This window comes from Chionomys nivalis, chromosome X, assembly GCF_950005125.1.
Source record: "Chionomys nivalis chromosome X, mChiNiv1.1, whole genome shotgun sequence".
Lineage (NCBI taxonomy): Eukaryota > Metazoa > Chordata > Mammalia > Rodentia > Cricetidae > Chionomys > Chionomys nivalis.
In genome coordinates this window covers 18,390,572-18,411,688 of record NC_080112.1, presented here as the reverse complement: position 1 = coordinate 18,411,688, position 21,117 = coordinate 18,390,572, and the positions used below count along the sequence as shown (strand labels likewise).

The 21,117-nt window shown below is 43.8% G+C and overlaps 1 protein-coding gene across 1 annotated transcript; it reads right to left on the bottom strand.

Moving 5' to 3' along the window:
• Positions 1-3,032: 3,032 nt before the first annotated feature.
• Positions 3,033-19,378, bottom strand: LOC130867511 (zinc finger protein 449-like). Its single transcript, XM_057759551.1, has 4 exons — positions 19,019-19,378; positions 17,303-17,498; positions 15,244-15,708; positions 3,033-3,103 (listed from the first exon to the last, which is right to left on the bottom strand). Exons 1-4 carry the CDS (start codon positions 19,376-19,378, stop codon positions 3,033-3,035), a joined length of 1,092 nt encoding a protein of 363 aa, XP_057615534.1.
• Positions 19,379-21,117: the final 1,739 nt, after the last annotated feature.

The following is a 21,117-nucleotide window of genomic DNA, read 5'->3' as shown; positions in this document are numbered from 1 at the left end:
TTAAATGTTTTCTGCTTTGCATGCTTATTGTGCTGTTCTAAATTGCTGCTTCTGCTTTAAAGATGAAAAAGACAAGCTCTACCTGAAATACTAAAACAGCTGGCATTCTGACACGGTAGTGGTGCCACTGCCACTCTGTTTCTGGTGGTCTAACCAGATTCAGCCTCCCATGGAGCTGCAGCAGTGGCCACCGTACCACCATGACCCTCCTAGAGGACATGCTTACTCACTGAGCTATTCTACTGTTGTGGCCCCTACACCCCTGTCTCTGCAGACTGCCCCCTGAGTAGGTAGGAGAGGCATATGGAAATTCTACAATAAGCTTAGTTAGGCCTACAACAAACTGGGCCTTCACTAAAAATTGCATTAAACATATACATTTGTTTGAAGAGTCCCGGTATCTTCATTGTGTTAATGCCTCTGATTCCTGAATGTGATGTGTCTTGCTTTAGGTGTTCATTGATTTCTTTCATCAACTTTTTATCATTTTGAGTACGTAGATACTCTTCATATTTTGTAAAGTATATGTCTCAGCTTTTCCCATTATAACAACAGCAAGGATACCAGTTTTAATTTTGATTTCCTCATTATGTCATAAATGAATGCCTTGGACTTTATCATGGACTTTTTATCAGACTGAACTCCCTACAAGTGTTCTTTTTGTTTAGATTTCTTGGGCAACCCCAGCATTTTCCTTGTAAGCAATCATCCATAATTCTTTTTATTTCTTTGTCTTGACTTTATTGCGTTAACTTCAACTTCCTGTCGTTAGTACGGGGGCGAGTTTCTTGCTTTTGTAAAAATTTCAAAAATTCTACATTTATGAGGTTTTTTCTTATCATGAATGGATGTGAGATTTTGTGATATACTTTTATCAATTGATAAGAACATTTGAATTTCATTTCTATCATCATTTAAGACAGATTCTCAATGTACGTCTCAGGCTTGGCTTGAAATCATGATTCTCTGCTTTTCATCTCCAGAGATTTGGTGTTCTGAGTGTATGTGATATTGTCACACTTACATTTCAATAGTGTCTTAGTCTGCAGCAAACTAAATGGATTTTGAACCGTCAAAGCTCACCACTAGTGACACATCTCCTCCGACTGGTCCAAGTTTCCTAATCCTTCTCAAATGGTTTTGATTCCTGTTGTCAAAACAGTCAAACATTCCCAGCAACCACATGGTGGCTTACAACCATCTGTAATGAGGTCTGGTGCCCTCTTTTGGCCAGCAGGCATACACACAATAAATAAATAAATAAATAAATAAATAAATAAATAAATAAATAAATATTTTTTTAAAAAAACAGTCAAACAGATGAGCCCTTGGGGGCCAGTTCTCATAAACCACCACCTGTCCTATATCCCTTCCTTTCAGGATGGCTGTTTGAGACAGGGTTTTGCAATGTGGCCCATAATTACGATCACTATTCTCCCTCCAGGTATATCCCTAGCGCTGAGATCATAGTCTTGTGCAACAGAGCCTGTTGGGATTCTGTGCTTCTTGTTAGTCCTTTCGGCCTGGTATTATTTCCCGTCAGTCTTGGTTCTGACTTACTGCTTCTATTCTGTTTTGAAAATCAGCATTTTACTTAATGATGTCCATTTTCATTGTTGGAATTTTGTCTAGTAACCTTGGCTAAGGCCGAATTTGCTGTTTGCAAGTTTCTCGAGGAGGGAACTTGAAGATTGCCGCCTGTGCTTCTTCTTTTCTACTGTAAGCACTTAAGGCTGCATGTATGTCATTGACCACTTCCTTAACTCTACTCTATATATTTTGATGTAGTTTAGCTTCATTTTCATTCTGATCTAAGTATATTACACTCTCTTTATAGGGTTTTCTTTAATGACATATTATTTGTAAGCCTATTGCTTCCATGTATCTTTAAGTTATACAATTTCTGATGTGGTTTTCTAGTTTGATTACACCTTTGTCAGATTTGCCCTTTACTCGAGTTACAACTCTCTTAGTGTTTAGTCTGATAAGTGCCTTTATTACATTCTAATTGGTTTATTTAATACAATCAGAGAGCTCCGGTCCTATCGATGTATGTCATTTTAGCAGACACCCACCCTTCGTTAGTTCAACATGCAGAGTCTTCATCGCTTTTATATGACTTTCTTCCAATGAGTTTTGTTTTCAGAGGCTTCGTGGCATTTTGTGTCTGTCGGTTTCTCTGATGCCGCTAGTTCTGCCGTGGCTTATGGCTGATGCTGTCTAAGGGCATAGAAAGCATTGTGGAAAAGGGAATTTCAACATAAGGAAGACAAGGCTTCCTAAGCCAGGTCACTAGTTCTAGCTGGGTCTCTCCTGCTTTTTCTGCTTCTTCGCTTTCATGGCTTTTGTTACAAGAATATATCTCATGCCTACAATGTTCACGGTACTTCTTGTTCATTGGCCTTTATGTGACACCATCCGTAGATGGAGCTGTTTAGACATGTCGTTTATCTCTCGGCTTCTTGAGGGAAGCTTCCATGCTGTGACAGGATGCTAGTATGTACTCCCCAATCTGCTTGTTGTTGACAGATACCAGGAGGGTTCCTTTTCGGAGCTGTGCCTGGTTTGCATTTTAACAGTCTTTAAAAGTTTTCACACTCGGTCTGAGAAAGGCATGAGTCTGTCTAGGCAGCCTTCTGCAGATAGGTTTTGGGTTGGGAAATACTGGGTTTGAGTTTCTACTTTCTTCTGGGTGTTTCCTTGGGTGTGATGTACTTTGGTACGTTTTTGTTTGGTGTTTCTTTCTAAAATTCTTGAGTCTTACACCTCTTTGTCTTCTCTCTGCTTTTTCTGATTTCCTTTGTAACTTCTGGCACCATTTGATGGGCTTCTTCCTGTGCCTCGCAGAGGGGATAAGGGACTATGGATAAGAACCATTTTTCTGCCTGGGCCAGAGTCACTAGTTTATGTATTTCTTTAATTTTCATCGACAGTTCTTTCTAATCCTTTACATTTTCTTGTCTGTAAAACACCTGACTTATTGTTTTCTTTATATGAACAGGGTTAAAGCCAGAAAATGACAAGGGAAATGATCAGCCTGAATCTGCCTCTACATCAGAAATAGAAGCAAAGCCATCTAAAGTTTCAAACACCAGGAAGAAAGCTGCCCAGAAAAAAAACAGCAGAAAAAGCCGTGCAGACACACTCAGGGCACAGAAACGTGGTCAGGCTCATCCCAGGAGGGGAACAGTGTCAGCTTCAGGTTGTAAAAAACAGGTTCCAAAACGTCATCAGTGTCAGGAGTGTAAGAAATGCTTCAGAGTTCCTGCTGAGCTTGTTAGGCATCATAGAGTTCACACCAGAGAGAAGCCTTTTCCTTGTCAAGAGTGTGACCGGAGGTTCCGGTGGATGTCAGATCTGACAATGCATTCCCGGACACACAAAGGAATAAAATTATATACGTGCTCCTGGTGCCAGAAAAGCTTTTCTCTCAACACAAACTTACATAAACACCAAAGAATTCATACAGGAGAGAAACCCTATAAGTGTCTGAAATGTGAGAGAGCATTTACTCAGAAACGTAGCCTGGTTAAACACCAGGTAGTCCACACTAAAGAGAAGCCCTATTCGTGTAGCCTGTGTGAGACAAAGTTTAGCCGACAGTCCAGCTTCCTCAGACACAAGACACGTTGTCAGGCAACATGGCCAGGTGGAGGACAGTCAGTGACAGATTGTAGAGATTCCCATGATAAGAATCTGTTACCAAAGAAGATTGGGGAGAGGTATGATTTGCGTCCCAGAAAGAAATCCACACTGTTCCCCACTCTTAACACTTAGTTTCCAGTTTTTACCATAAAATTGTTATTTACTATGTAGAGATTCCCATGATAAGAATCTGTTACCAAAGAAAATTGGGGAGAGGTATGCTTTGCATCCCTGAAAGAAATCCACACTGTTCCCCACTCTTAATACTTAGTTTCCAGTTTTTACCATAAAATTGTTATTTACTATGTAGAGATTCCCATGATAAGAATCTGTTACCAAAGAAAATTGGGGAGAGGTATGCTTTGCGTCCCAGAAAGAAATCCACACTGTTCCCCACTCTTAACACTTAGTTTTTAGTTTTTACCATAAAATTGTTATTTACTATGTAGAGATTCCCATAAGAATCTGTTACCAAAGAAAATTGGGGAGAGGTATGTTGCATCCCAGAAAGAAATCCACACTGTTCCCCACTCTTAACAATTAGTTTCCAGTTTTTATCAAAAAATTGTTATTTACTATGTACGTTATGAATAAAGAACAAAACTTTGGTAGTCAACTGTGTCTGCAGTTATGATTTTCTCTAATGCTATTCTCAGGTGTCAGGTGCCATGAACCCTGCATTCCCTCCTCATGCTTCCTCAGAAGAGGTATAAAATGCCATTGCAGCCCCTATGAAGAGAGTTCAGAGAGAATGAATATGCGTCTCCGTAGACAACCAAGATTGAGAATCAGGGAGATTTCCTCACGAAAGGAAGTGAGGCTTAGCATTTTTCCTATGTAAGGTTGTCCATTGTACTTGCCCTCCCGAGTTTCCGCTGCTACCTTGTCTTCTTTCAGGGAAGTCTGGGGAGCATGAGAGGACCTGAAAGCCAAGATGCAAGCCCAAGAGCCTTCTCAGCATTTACAATCCCCCTGCCATTCTCTCTGTATGCTCTTGGAGACTGAAGTGATCACGGACGCACTGCATGCCCACATCTAGTTATCTGTCTCCGTGGAAGTACAGGGCAATAGTGAAATGGCCTGATAATTTTGGCTTTCCTTATACACACCGAAGGCTTTCAAATGGGTGCATACCACTCCTGTCCCTAAAGAGAGCTTCACTTTTGTGATTTCTTCGCCCTAAATGAGTATGGCTGATTTCTCTATGGAAAGGTCTGAGCGTTTCATTTACTGATAATGGCAAGGAGGGCCTCATGTAGCCTCTTTGACTTGTACACCTCTGTTCCTAGAAGGGGACATCCAAAAGCGTCCAGGAAAAGGCTTAGGATCCCCATCAGAATCAGGCCAGATGGACCCTGCTTTTTGATCTTGTTTTTTATCCCTTCTCCATTTGTGCAAGGATCTCTTTAGAGATAAATAACATGAATGGCTTGAAAGATATATCAAAAGGTAATTGATGATATTGGACAAGGTTGCCATATATTTGTAAATGCAAAAGAGCATGCTCCATACTAAATTTAAATATTGGACAAACTCCTTTAAAACCAAATACACCCCCCCAAAGAATGATTTTTCCCATCTTAACATTTTCCAACACTTATTTTTTGTGTATAAATGTTTTACCTATATGTACATCTGTTCATCATATGTGTGCAGTACCGAAGGAGGCCATTAAAAGGATCCTTTATGGGACTGGAGACGTGGCTCAGAGGTTAAGAGCATTATGTGCTCTTCCAAAGGTCCTGAGTTCAATTTCCAGCAACCACATGGTGGCTCACAACCGTCTGTAATGAGGTCTGGTGCCCTCTTTTGGCCTGCAGGCACACACATAGAATATTGTATACATAATAAATAAATATTTTTCTTTTTAAAAAATAAGAGGGTCCCTTATAAACGGAGCTGCAGTTGCTAGTGACCACGCAGGCGCTGGGAATTGAACTTAAGTTCTCTCTAAGAGCTCTTAACCACTGAGCCATCTCTCCAGTCCTATCATTTACCTTTTTGAATAGATGATTAAAGGACATTTTTCAAAGAGACTTTGCGCCGGGCGATGGTGGCGCACGCGTTTAATCCCAGCACTCGGGAGGCAGAGACAGGTGGATCTCTGTGAGTTCAAGACCAGCCTGGTCTACAGAGCTAGTTCCAGGACAGGCTCCAAAGCCACAGAGAAACCCTGTCTCAAAAAAAACAAAACAAAACAAAAAAAAAATCAAAGAGACTTTGCAGAGCCTATTTTGAGATTTATAAAATGCGAATGACTCCTGCCTGAGAGCTACCGTGTGGGTTAAAAGGGCTATTTATGTATATTATAATATGTAGGAGAGAGGTGGGACACATTCGGTGTTCCCGAATCACTTGGAACATGCTTCATGCACCTAGTGCTGTAAAGAAACTAGACATTCTATGTTCATGCAGCGTTTAATTGTACTTAATGTCTTTTCCACTAGTCTCAATTTCCTTTGCTTCGATGCTGCTCTCCACTTAGCCTTTAAAAGATAGTGGTCCTACTACAGCTAGATATACTGGCCATTACTAACAGCCAGAGTATACCAAAAGATATATTTCCAGAGGATGGAGACTGTGCACCCAACATCCATCCCTACCCCTTCCATGGCAACATGAGGCTGCACCTGAGATCTCAGAGAGCTAGCGCTCTCACTCTATAAGTAGGTAAATAAATATAACATGATATAATAATATATATTATTTTTTAGTTACTGCCAGGACTGGAGAGATGGCTCAGTGGTTAAGAGCACTGACTGCTCTTCCAGGGGACCTGGGTTTCATTCCCGGAGCCCACATGGAAGCTTACAAATATTTATAATTCAATTCCAAGGGATCTGATGCCCTCTTCTGGCCACCGAGGGTGTGAGCACACCTGCGGTACAGATATAATACTCATAAAATACTAATACTATATTGCACATAAAATAATAATAGTAAATAAACCATGAGTCGAGTCTCTCCTAGGGTAGCTTGGTGTATTTTTGTTGTTCTTGGAGGGCCTCATCCCCATTACCCTATCATGTTACCTCCTAACTAGAGCTCCATCTCTGACCTGTACCCAGGAACACTGGCAAGCTTATACCATTCATGTCTTTTGGATCAATAAGGTTCTTATTCTCCTAGAAGAGGAATCCCAGGACATATTTCAGTACTAGCCCCCACTCCCACCCGCGCTTCTGGCACGTCAGCTTCTGTGCACTGTGGGAAGCACAGATTAGGTAGACCTGGGAGTAGAACTGACCAAAACCAGTCCGATGCACCTCCATGTTTTCCCACCCATCCGTCCTGTTTTTCTGCTGGTTGGGTGAAACTCAGCCCATTCGAGCACACTGTTCCCTCGTGGAAATGAGCCTGCCAGAGACCCCTAGGAAGCAGAAATGCTCACCCGAAAGATTGGGTCAGGATACCCTAAATGTTCTTTTAGAAAAACATTTGAGCCGGGCAGTGGTGCACACCTTTAATCCCAGCACTTGGGAGGCAGAAGCAGTCATCTGTGAATTCGAAGACAGCCTGGTCTACGGAGGACAGCCAGGGCTACACAGAGAAACCCTGTCTTGAAAAACAAAACAGAAATAACATTTTTTAAAAGTTAGACTGATGGGCTAGCAGTGATGGAACTTTACCTCATTGATCAGAATGTGGGCTTGGTATTTAGTATTTACCAATACTTTTATTTTGCCATGCGGAGCTTGCTTAGTTTTCTGTATATATACGTGGATTTTTCTCAAGCATCTTTTTTCCTCCTCTTCCATTCTGAGCATATGAAGAAAAATGAAGTTTCTACTATTAATACTATTAAATTGCTTACGTAAAAACAGTATTTATCTTTTCCTATTTCTGAATGAGCATCTTATTTTGGTTTGTCAGTGTATTGTTTGTTTGTTTGGGGTTGATCTTAGGTATAAAGGCAGTCTGGTAGAAGGTTTGATGTAAAATATCATGCATTTCATGAATTTAAAAAAAAAAAGCCTTTGCCACTAACTTCAAAGTGCTATGTGGTTCCAAATTGGCTTTTCAGTTAATAATACACAATACAAATCCTATTGCACTTAACTCTTCTGAAAATGAACTTCTACAGTATTGTCTGATTGGAATTATATTTATAAATTCATCTAACTAAAGCAGAACCATATTCATCTGGATGGAAGCTACTTTATGTAGTTTAGAACATAAAATAGATATTTTTTACAATAAAAGAAACCAAAGAGGGACTGCAAGTCTTAGAGTGTGATGTGTGCAGCTCCCCAAGCCCTGGGATTCAGCAGCATCCTGGGTACTTGCAGCACACAGAGGCCACTGGGCACACACTGTAATAACTAGCTCTTCAGCTATCCAAAGCAAGGTCCTCAAACCAAGAGTTACTTGTAAGAAAATAGGGTTAAAACCTCCTGTTTTCGGGGTAGGTTTGCAGTAATTCATTTTCCAATCCTAGCCCATAGGCTTCTTCCTGAAGCCTCCTGTTAGAGGCCTGTTTATTTTTTCATTGTTTACACATTTTGCTCCATTTGCTTTGTGTGCACATGTGTTTGAGAATGGACATATGTGTGCAGACAGGCACATACCACCGCACATATGTGGAGATTTGAGGATAACCTGGAAGGGTCAGTTCTCCCCTCCTGTCACGTAAGCTTCAGAGATCAAACTCAGGTTGTTAGCCTTGGCTGACGAATTCCCTTACCCCGAGCCATCTCCCACACTCCTTAAGGTTTACTTCTTCACACTCTCAGAAACCTGCCTGTTTATTCGTTATCTCACAGTAATAACCACCTATGAAGACGTATAATAACATTAGAACAGGGAATGCAGCCAGTTGAAATTTCAGTAAGCTGTCTGTGTTTTCTTCATATAACTTACATAGCTGAAAGTTGTTAAATCTCATCCCAAAGCCTTCTAGACCCATCAGGACCGATGTGCTGAACTCACAGAGACTGTGGAAGCATGCACAGGGCCTACACATGTCTAAGCCGGAAAGAGTTCCAGCAATGAGTGGGAAAGTGGACGCTAACCCCCAATTTTTGGTCTTGTTTAGGGGTTTGTGGGGAGGGTTTCTTTTGGGGTTTGGGGTTTTTGTTTTGTTTTGGCTTTGGCTTTTTTGAGACAGGATTTCTCTGTGTAGCTATGGCTGTCCTTTGTAGACCAGGCTGGCCTCAAACTCAGAGATCCACCTGCCTCTGCCTCCTGAGTGCTGGGATGAAAGGCGTGCACCTCCACTCCTGGCCACGAGCCCCCATTGTTAATCCAGAAGCTATCTCCAATTGATAACATCTCACAAAGGAAAAATGGGTTTCCTCCAATGGAGTTTCAGTGGGGATACAAACCGCTCTTAAGGGCAGGCCTAATGTTCAGCAGTGGACGGCCAATGCAAAATGAACTCAGTGGCATCTCGGAGCTTCTTTATCTAATAATGTATTGCCGCGGCCTTTTAAAAATTCTTGCAGGTCCTTTGTGTATATGTTATGGTTTCCAGGTTTGTGTTTTTATGGGATGTCTCTGTGTGTGATCACGTGTGTCTCTACATCGGTGTGTGTTCCTTGTGCTTTTTCTTCATCTCTTTTTCTTCTGTTTGTCTTGACCTAGTCTGGGTCGCTTGTTTTTATTTTATCATTATTGTTGTTGTTATCATTTAGATGCCTGTTTTCACTCTAATAAGAGGGAGAAGGAGAGGATGTGGATTTGGGAGGATGGAAAAGTAGGGAGAATCTAGGAGGAGTTAGGGGGAACTGTAATTAGAATATATTGAATTTAAAAGTCCATTTTTGCTGGGTGATGGTGGCACACGCTTTTAATCCCAGCACTCAGGAGGCAGAGGCAGGAGGATCTCTGTGAGTTCAAGGTCAGCGTGGTCTACAGAGCTAGTTCCAAGACAGGCTCCAAAGCTACAGAGAAACCCTGTCTCAAAAATACAAAAACAAACAAACAAACAAACAGAAACCCTATTTTCAACTGAAAAAAGTCTCATCACAGATATGTTGCTCTTATTGGGGGTACAAAGTATTCAGAAAGTTATTTTTTAAAATATCCAATTATGCACACACATTGAAAACCAAATATGAAAGATTTTCAAACTGAAATGACTTTCATTTTGCAAGTCAGGGAAGAACCCTAGAGCCATTAATTGAGAAACACAGGACGGACTGAATTACAAAGCACACTCAGACAGGCAGGCAGGCAGGCAGGCATCAAATTAATAAAGCTACAGACTCTTTCAATGGAGTATAGATTCTCCCCCATTCTCCGTGAAAAATGGAATCCCTGTTGTCTTTGAATACTTCATGAAGGTAGAAATTCATCCAGCAACCTTTCTGATCGACTTGATTAGCAGCTGACTCAAGTCTGCCAAGACTCCAACACAGGAACAAGAGACTCCCACCCCCACTCTGCATGTCAGTCTCCAGTTACGGTTGTTACAAATCTTTACTTAGGCACCTAAAATAGGGCCCGTCTATTTTAGTACAGTTCTGGAAGGCAGAAGTATAAAATCAAGGTCCTGACTAGGTTTAGTAGCTTCGGACACAGTGGCTCTCAACCTGTGTGTCGCGACCCAAATATGGGTCAAATGACCTTTTCACAAGAGTCACCAAAGACAATCAGAAAACACAAATACATTTATATTATGGCTCATGACAGTAGAAAAAGCACAGTTACGAAGTAGTAACAAAAATAATTTTATGGTTCGGGGATCACCGTGGCATGAGAAACCGTACTAAAGGATCGCAGCATCAAGGTTGAGGATCACTGTTCTGGAAGCGTCAAGAGAGAAACCACTTTTCTCTTTGTCTTCAGCTTCCAGGGGCACCTGCACTGTGTGGCTCCCAGCCTGGCCTTGGCATCGGTCTAAGATCTGCTCCCATCTTCTTGCTTTGTCTTGTCTCTTGGGATCACACAGGGTTATCCTAGATAATCCAGTCCAACGCCCCGATCTGAGGACAGGCTCAGGAGCTATTTGGTGAAAGAATGTACCATGGTGTCGTTTGGACAAGGCTGCCTAGGAAGGATGCTGTTCTGCATGCAGGTGTGTCCCAGTTTGCTTTCTACTGCTGTGGAAAGCACCACGACCAAAGACAACTTAGGGTGGAGACAGCTTATTTTATTTAGGCTTCCGAAGCATACTCCATCACTGAGGGAAGTCGGGGCAGGAACTCAAGCAGAAGCAGATATACAGGAACTACAGAGAAAGGCTGCTTCCTGGGTTGCTCTCCGAGACTTTCTCAGCTTTTATTTTTCTTAAAAATTTTAAGAACTTATTTTATTATATATATGTAGGCCGGTAAGTGTGTATGTGTGCATGTATGAATGAATGTTTTGCTTGCATGTATATCTGTGCACCATGTTTGTGCAGTGCCTGCAGAGCCCAGAAGAGGGTATTCCATCCTCTGATGCTGAAGCCACATATGGTTGTGAGCTGCCACCTCAGTTCTGGGATTCAAAGCCTTGTCTTCTGGAAGAGCAGCCAGTGATTTTAACAGCTGAGCCATCTCTCCAGCCCAAGCCTCAGCTTGCTTTCTTCTATACCCTAGGACCATCTGCTCAGGGAGAACACCGTTCTCAGTGCACTGGGTCCTCTCCCATTAACTGTTAATCAGGAAAACGACCAGCAGGTAAAATGGGCCCAGGAAGACAAACATCGCAAGCTTTCTCTCATACGTGGAGTTAGCCTTTAAGATTGATATGTGTGTGTGTTTCATTCAGATTAATCACAGAGATTTGGTATCTAGTAAGGGACCACGGGGAGGAGGAGATCCTTCAAGGACAAGGGAATACAACATAGTGTTATAAAGGAATAAATTACAAACTAGTATAGAAGGACTAAATGGGAAAGGGTCTCAGGCCAAGGATCTGAGACCAGATATGCCATGAATCCTAAGAGGAAATATAGTAATTTTAATTCTCCTAAATGAACATCATAATAAAATGACTGCTAATGACTGCTAGTTGCTCTACCCATTGCTTAACCTTCATCAGAGATGCTTCTTCTCGCAGTAGGTGATCATTGACACAAGAGTCACCGCCACACAATGTGCAGAGACTGAGAGAGTTTGACACACTCAACCTTAAATCGGATGCCTTCAGCAAGCCCCTCCCCTCAAGGTTCAGGGACCTATGCAAAAGATGAGACAGAAAGATTAGAGTAACCCGGGGTGATGGATGACTCCAAGAGAACAGCATCTGCCAGCCACAACAAAACTGACACGCTGATGGACTCACAGAGACTGCGACAGCATGCACAAGGCCTGCACAGGTTCAAGCCAGGCAAAATCCCAGCATGCAAAGGGGGAAGTGGACACAAAGTCCCACTTCTAACCAAGAAACTGTTTGCAACTGACACATGATGGGAGAGGGAAAATCTGTTTTCTCCAGTAGAACAGCACTGAATACATCAACCACACTGACACATGACGGGAGAGGGAAAATCTGAAAGTCCCACTTCTAACCAAGAAACTGTTTGCAACTGACACATGATGGGAGAGGGAAAATCTGTTTTCCCCAGTAGAACGGCACTGAATGCATCAACCACAGTCAATGGCACGTCCCACACTCCAAAGTAACTGGGCAATACAAAACGGTCTCCAGGATTTTTTGTGGGCTTTTGTTTTATTTTGCAGCGTCTGTCATTTTGGGCTTATGTTTGTTTGCTTTGGTTTTTTTTCTCTATTTTATTTAGAGAGAACGAACACAAGTTGGGCAGGCTGGGAGGTGCAGGAGAGAAAGAATATGCTCAAACTATTCTCTACGAAAAATGTAAAGACAATAAATCTGTTTTATAAAAGAAAATTTCCAGCAGACGTGCTTACAGCCCTGCCTGGTGGAGGCAGTTCCTCATTTGAGGGTTCCTCTTCCCAGGTGGCTCCAACTTTGTGTCAGGTTGACAAAACTTTCTGGCACACACAGGTTGGCGGAAAAGCACTCCCCCCCGTTCTAAAACCATCACAAGAACTGAGACATCCCTTCGACGTTAATCTGATAAACGCCAGGAAGATGCGAGTGACTACAGCGTGTTTCGGTTTTACAATGCAAATCCTGAAGAAGAAGAAGCCACAGTCTCCTCTGCCAGGCTTGCGTGCTTCTTTGCTTCACGGGTATCACTGTGACACTAACATCCTGAAGTCACAGAGTGGATAAGCATCCCGAGAGATCCTGCCACCTCAGACAGCTCTCTCCCACCTCAAACAGGAGAAGCTCCTGTCTCTCATTGCCTCCTGTCTCCACACCTCACTTCTTAGGATGGGGACAGAGTGGGAAAGACATGGAGGAACGAATTCTATCAAGCCCAGTGCTGGTTAGATTCAGAGGGCTATTATTCTCAGGGCCAACAAGCCTTCCCTGGCTTTCTTGGTGGATTTCATATTTTAGTGTTTGAAGTCAACTCTCAAAACTTTGTTCTCGTGTTCAGCATCTGAGATGTCAGTTAAAGACAGACATTGTATACGTCTGTCATATCTTAACATCCCCTCTCTTTAGCCATGTGATCCTAGCCCAGGCTGGACAGCTGAGGCATTCTCTCTGACCACATAAATGGTAAACAACTAGATGAGAGAAGAAAATTCTTCCGCCAGCCGGATGCGATAGCTTGCGAGAAGTGGGGCCGACACCACTCAGCATAAAAGCTTAAGAAAGTCTTATGCGTTACAGAGAACTAAGAAAGAAGCAGGAACTGGGCCTGGAGTGTGAACCCTGGTTATACTTAAGAATACTTAAGTCTGGGCCTGGGGGTTAGGTATGACAGCAAACAGAAGAATGCAGCTCCACTGCCTGGAGCTTCCTGGAGGAAGGCTGTTTCCCGCCAAAAAGTGACAGGGACAGCAGACGCCAGAGTGCAATAATATTCTAGACTTTTTTGATCCACCAGGGCACTGATTTTCCCACCTTTCCCTTGTTGCTCTGGGTGAGCAAGTTTGGTGTGCTGAGAAGTAAGCCCTCCTAACGCCAGAAGTTCCGACTGCAAACACCTTAGAAAACAGCACAGTCCCCTCCACTCTCGGGACGAAAGGCAAAGACGGACTCCTGAGGCTGGGCCTTATTTAACTAGCTTTGAGAGGACAGGCTCCTCCTAGGTCCAAAGTTGAGTCTTTGGTGTTTACTGCCAGCCTAAAAGCTAAACACCTGTTAAAATTTGTTCTGTGATATTGAAAAAAATCGGGACGAGAAACACGAGCATTTTACCTAAGGAACACTACGACCCTGCCAGGGCACCAGGGACCAGGCATGCATTTAATAACTAAAAATCCTCTCTCAGAGTCCCCAGACCACCCTCCTCAAGTGCACATGGTGTTTTTGTTCTGGCCCAAGGGATACAAGTCTTCAAAAAAATAAAAACTGAGGCAAAGCTGAAACAGAAGCTTGTTTATTGATTAAATTGCAGCATTAACAGAAGCGTATCAGCAAAGCCATAACATTGGTCAACTTCTGAACCAAAAAGCAGGGAGGAAAACACAGAAGCTCAACAACAGATCGTGACTACAGGGCAAACAAGAATATAACCTCCAATTACAGGGGAGTGAACACAGTTAGAGGTGACAAATTCAGAACCCTGACTGGCCTAGAGATGGAGCTAGCTCAGTGGTAGTGTTTGATTTGCATGCACAGGGCCCTAAAGTCACTCCCCAGCACTAGTAAAGAAAAACAAAAATAAACCACCAAAGCTAGAGATGGAGTTAGCTCAGTGGTAGAGTTTGTTTTGCATGTACAAAGCCCTAAAGTCACTCCCAAGCACCAGAAAAGAAAAAAGAAAAAAAAAAAAAAACCTTACCTGAGCTAGAGATGGAGCTCAGTGATAAGAGTGTTTGCTTTGCATGTGCAAGGCCTGAATGTCCCTTCCTAGGTCTAGCCAAAACAAAACTAGCTGTTACCATCATTTAGAATAACAAGGAAAATTTGACACTTGAAGCTACTGACAACTTACTTCAGTACAGGGCTTGCATGTCAATAGTTTTCATTTAAGGTATGAACAATGTATGCGATCTGTATTCCATTATCACAGTATTTGTGAAATGGGTACTGTTTTGGAATAAACAATATCCGTATTAAAAGCAAAAAAAAAAAATCCTACCAGGCCCAGAAAATCACATGCAGGTAGGTGGGGAGTAGGTGGGGAGTAGGTGGCTCTCTAGCATTAGGAAGCCTTGGAAGGCAGGTTTTGCATCTAGCTAAAAGCAAAGCTCCACTCTGAAATAAGTTCACACAGCACTATCCTCCCAAGACAGCCCAGAGGCTCTTATGAGGCAGCAAGCCCTCATTAGGGGATCTTGCTTTCATCAACACAGCTTGGGGAGTTGTGCTGTGAACCTTGCAGGTGGGTGAGCTATTGGTTTGCATCGTGCGCGGGGCCCTGAGAACCCTGGCTTTGCTTGTGCTCTTTCCCTCTCTTGTGGATTTTTACGTGTCTCAGCAGGCTGGACTTGTGTTTATAGCTTTTGTCACAGTGTTGGCATAAAAATGGTCTCTCGTGAGTGTGTGTCACTAGGTGTGCAGTAACACGTGACTTTCCTTTAAAACCTTTGCCACAGACAGAGCACTGGTGTTTGAGAACGGTCTGAGTTTGCCCACGTTCTACCAGGCCCAAATTATACATAAACTCCCTCTTACACAGCCTACATTGCTCTCTTTCTTGGTCAAAATTGTCTGCCTCTGTCTCGCTAACAGTTGCCGCCTGAGTAGATGAAGTGCCAGGCATTGCACGCTCATGGGTACTCTCCTCCTGGGAAACCAACTGGCACCTATAGGTGTCTGAGCCACGGGAGGTCCCTGCACTATCTCCAGGACCCTTTTTAGCTATTTTTCCTGTGCGAATTTCCAGGCAGCTATTGTGTTGCTGCCGGTGAGCAGAACACAGCCCTAACTGCTCATTAGAGAAAGGCTTCTCATCGGGAGGAGCCTGTGTCTGGACTCCAGTGCTGTGAGTCTCCCGTACTTGCCAGGAGGTCCCCGGCATCTCCCATTGGTTCTGGTTTTCTGAGGACATCTGGTCTTCCTCAGGCTCACTGAAGACAGTCAGCAGCTCTTCTGGGGGTTCTTCACCAGGAGGTTCCAGAGTTTTGTACTCGTTGGCTAAAGGGTACTCTGTGAGCAAAGCAGAAAATGGACCTGTCCCTTTAATCTGTGCTAACATCTGTTCATTTTCCCCCTCCCAACATCAAAAGCTGAGAGGAGGGATGGAAACGGCAGGTGTTCCTATGTTCTATGGAAAATAGATATTCTGAGTGTAGGTGGAAGCCCTCAGGTAGCACCAGTGACCTCCCCTCCTTGATGAAGTCTCCCTTTCTCGTCCCTTTCTTCCCTGGCTTCTACTGAATCCCTCTCTTCCTGCTAGAGTGTGGTAACTGGCCTATGTGTGGAGAAGCCAGCAGTCCTTCCACTTCCGTCTGTCTTACAAGCTCCAGCGGGGCTCTGCTATTGCATGCTAGAAGGAAGAGGGAGGGCAGTTGAAAACGTCACCACAAACCGTATCAGAGATCATTCAGTCTGCTGTTTTGTACAGAAGAAGTCTCTCCATCCATTTCCCTCTCAGTTAGGGTTCCTTTGCCAGGAGCCCCTGACCAATGCTGTCTTGTTTCGCTTTACAGACTACAAGGGGAAGGCTGGCAGGAACCTACTATGCTTAGTGAAAAGCTAGTCTCCTGTCATCTGCGGAAGCAGATGTAGACTATATCCAAGCTTAAAGTTGATGAACTGAGAGAGTTCCACATGGATCTTAAAGGGACATATTTACCTGGAAAGCAAATCACCAAGAAAATCTTGCTAGTCTTTTCAAATGGAGACCAACGAACTTTCCTACATATTACCAGTGTGTGTGTGTCTGTCTGTGTGTGTGTGTGTGTGTTTTGCACTGATTGTACTGATTTTGCAGCCATCTTAGATTATCTGTCCATTTTGATTTTCACTGAAGTGTAGTCGTGCATTTGCTGAAAACAACACAAGTCACTACCAGCCATTGCTTTTGCCTGCCGACCTCAGGACCACAAGGTAAAATACCCTAGCCCTTACTTGCTCCCTGCCTGCTCCTGCGGTCCTAATGCCTTAGCAGACAGCCTGGGTTCGCTTCTCTTTCTTAAGTACTGGCCATCTCTACTGCTCCACATGGCGTGTAAGTTGCAATGGATTTTAATCCAATGTATACCCTAAGCAGCCTTGCCCATTCTGACATCATCCTCTGCGATTCGGTGGCAAGTGCCTCAGGTTCACACACCCGCCACATCGGAGGGAACCAAAAGCCCGTTCCAAAGAGTTTCCTCCGTTCTTCTCTTCAGAGTCTCTGTTCATAGCCATCGGCCAGTCCTATCCCCATCCTCAGTCCCCACTCCTTATCCCTTCACATTGAATAAAACACTATCACTTGATGCTAAGTGAACTTGATACTTATTGAAGATATTTTTGTGGATCTCCACACTGCTCCCTTCTGTCTACCCACCAAGGAAGTGAGGCTACCCAGATCCCTTGTCACGGGGCTGAAATCAAACTGTTTGTGAAGGGAACAAATGCTAGCACTGGTGTAAGTTACGGCTGGAGGGCACAAATTCCAGGTCATTTGGGAGGACATCTGGCCGTGTCTATTATGTTTAGGGAACTGGTAACTCCAAACTACCCTAGAGCCATGAGAGAACTTGAGTTCTCAAAAAGAAACCAAGAGCAGGGGGTGGGGAATCCCTTTCCTTACCAATTTCCAGAAAGGTCCGGCATTTGTCGTCATCGTCATCAATGATTATTTCCTGTGGCTCTGCCGGTGGGATTTCAGGGAACTCCTGGGCAGGCTCCATTAGCTGAGGTGCAGGCAGCCTCATATGCATGTTTGATGGTGTGACTAATGGACCCATCGGCACCAGTTCTTCTAAGATCATATCACCAATGTTGATCTGAGGAAATATTAGAACCCATCATCCCACTGTAAATACCAACTACTTTTATCTTACTGTAAATACATCATTAACCATCAGCAATGCAAGGAGGTTGAAGATTTCCAGCAACCACTGGGCAGTGATGGCACAAGCCTTTAATGCCAGCACTCAGGAGGCAGAGGCAAGCAGATCTCTGTGAGTTCGAGGTCAACCCGGTCTACAGACTGACTACCAGGACAGTTAGAGCTACACAGAGAAATCATGTCTTAGAAAACCACAGGAAAAAAAAAGTTTCCAGCAACCATTGGCAACAGCACACATAAAGAAAGAGTTGGAGTCACAACTGATTTATAGCAACGCTGGTCACATTTCAATTATTCAAGAGCCAAGAGTGGCATACGGCTCCTGTGCTGAGAGGACATGTATAGACCCTTGAAGATAATACCTTACGTTGTCAAGAAAATCAGGAAGACAGACAAAGAAAGCAAAACCACTCACTCGTGGTACCTTCAGGATCCAGAAGCCTTTGGCAGAACCCTGTCCTTGCAGCCAAATACCCTGGAGCTGAAGCTCCTTCAAAGCAGCCCCTGTCCCAAGCTGAGACTATGAATCTCAGCTGGCTGCTCCTGCTGCTTCCTCCCACGGACCCGCCCCGTGCTCAGCCATGCCTTCCCCAAACAGAGGCTTCAAGAAGTGGCTCCATACAGAAGGCAATATTGCCTCCATTATGAGGTCTTTTGGATATGCTGGCAGGAGCTGCTACTGGAATTTAATGGGCCAGAGATGGGTGTATCGCTCCTGAGGCAGGGCTCCTCTTAGGCTTTCTCAAGTTTAGAACTTCCTCCCTCAGACATTCATACAGATGAAAAGCCCCAGTGAGCACTGGATAGCATTCCATATTTCTCTGTAACTTAGATGTCGTAGAGATGAGGCATGATGAGAGAGGGGTCATAGTATCTGTTGCTCCTATTTACCCAAGCCAAAGTTCCTTGCATGGCATTAGTGTAGTTCACAGTAAGGTAAAAGCAGTTCTCCACTTACAGAGATCACATGACCATGGGTTAAATGTTTGTAGCATGGGACATTTGATGCTAACTCCTGGCTCTCAGTGAGAGTAAGCGGAGACACAGGCTTCATAATAAACTGCGTTCCCTTTTTTTCTATGCTTTCTAGACTCTACTTGACCTCGGGTTTTCAAACTGTCCTATAAAGAGCCTAACCATATCTCAGACCATGCAGCACCAGAGTGATGCTTTTGGTAACTCACTCGGTCTGAGAATTTTGTTTACTGATAATTAAAGAGGCCATTTGTGTGTTGTAGAGAGGGCGTGCTGGTCGGGTAAGGGCGGGGGTGGAACCTCTAACCCCTAACCTATGGCCCCTATGTGGAGTTCAGCTGACTTCTACAAAAAACACCGTTGAAAAGGACTCTGGGGAAGGGGAAGGGCTGTGGAATGACAGGGACAGAATGACTCGTCTTGACGCAACTGCCTGGGCATTTGTTTTGGTCTGAGAACAACGAAGCCAGAAGTTCTCACATTGTTTTCTGCTTCCCCGTTGTCTCTCCGCAGCTCCTCTATCAGGGTGAAAAGTCGTTCTCTAGTCTCCAGGCTGCGCATGCTGGCGCTGCTCTCCATGTCTGCAGGTAGAATTTGCAGGAATTTCTCCGTCACCAACAGTGCCAGGATCTGTTCCACGGACCGTGTCTGTGGCTTCAGCCATTGAGAGCAAAGCTCCCAGAGTCGGCAGAAGGCGTCCCGAGGCCCGGCTGCTTCTTCATACTGGAACTGACTGAAGCGCCTGTGGAAGGCTTCCCAGGGTGTGTCACGCTCTTGAGGCTGAGGGCCCTGGTGGCACGATGGGGAGACCTGCACGGCAGATTTCCTGCGTGCAGCCATTGTGCCCCTTGGCTGGCTGCTTACAGCTTCTCTTGGGCCTGAGGTCTCAGGTCTCAGCTGTTTTGCTGGGTGTTCAACAGGGAAGCCGCCTGCAACAGAGGAGGGGACTCGGTGACAAAGGAGACAGAGCAGTGGTGACAAGAGTGTTCATTGGGTGCCCTGCTTTTCAGAATCTAACAAAAGGCAGTACGCTTCTCATAAACATATTTTTATATGTTCATGTCTAATATATACATGTCCAACTCTACACCCAGCTGCCAAAAACTTACAAAATGTCCACCCCTCCACAGACTCCCTGGGCCTGTCCTTTCCCTAGGTTAGCCACTGGCCCTGTGTGGTTACTGAAGTGGGCATTAGTGGAAGCTGGAGGCTCTGTTCCTAGCCACATTCTCCTGCTCCGTGAGCATCATTGAAGAGCCCTACCTGTTATTGGGAAGCTCTGCTCAGAGCAGTCCCATGAACTACAGGCTGGGAACATCTAACGCTAACAAACTTCCTGAAGAGGTTCAGGACTAGAGAAATGGCTCATGGGGTAGGAGCACTATCTGCTCTTCCAGAGGGCCTGGGTTTGAGTCTCAGTACCCACACAGTTCCCACGACCATCTGTAATCTGGTTCTAGGAGGTCCAACACACTCATCTAGCCTCTGCAGACACAAGGCACACATGTGGCATATAGACATACATACAGAAAATAATCTATATACATCAAGTAAGATATTAATAATAACCCTTTTTTAAAAGTGCAGGTCCTTAGCCATACTCCTCACATAATAATGGTAATCATGTGTTTCTGAATACAAGGAGGTCGCCAAAATAATGGGGAGGAACATCTACAATTTCCCTGAAAAATCCCTCTAGCTTTGTGTCCCCCTTTAGTAACCTTCAAACAGTAGCCCATGCTGGATCTGGGCTATATTAGAACAGTCAACCTTCACTCCCTTGATCTTGTCATCACAGATTAAGTACAATTGTATTAATGACTTCATGCCCACCCCTAGCACTTTCTTTCTGTAGGAGCCTTTCTAGTAGCTTTTCTAAAAGGAAAAAAAAATCACACTGTAAAATGTGATAGCATAGTGACTATCTTAGGAGTTCTTATTAAGGGATATATACTGAGTTCACACCACATCCTGTACCAGGTCCACTCTAGACATCCTTCAGACAATAATATCTGTTTCTTTGTGGTGGTGGGAAGTTAGGTATGACTCTTAGAACCATGGAATTAAACTGCCCCAGACCACAAAGAAATTGCAAGAGGGAAATAGTAATGAGGACTGAAGAATACACAGTCTTCACTTAAAAATTTTTCAACATCTTCAGCCATCAGAGAAATGCAAATCAAAAGAACTCTGAGATTCCATCTTACACTTGAAAGAATGACCAAGGTCAAAAACACTGATAACAACTTATGCTGGAGAGGATGTGGGGTAAAGGAAACACTCCTGCATTGTTAGTGGGAATGCAAGCTGGTACAACCCCTTTGGATGTCAGTGTGGCCATTTCTCAGAATATTATGAAACAACCTTTCTCAAGACCCAGCAATGCCACTTTTGGGTGTATATCCAAAGTATGTTCAACCATACCACAAGGACATGTGCTCAATTATATTCATAGCAGCATTCTTTGTCAAAACCAGAACCTGGAAACAACCTAAATGCCCCTCGACCAAAGAATGGATAAGGAAAATGAGGTACATTTATACAATGGAGTACTACACAGCAGAAAAAAATAACATCTT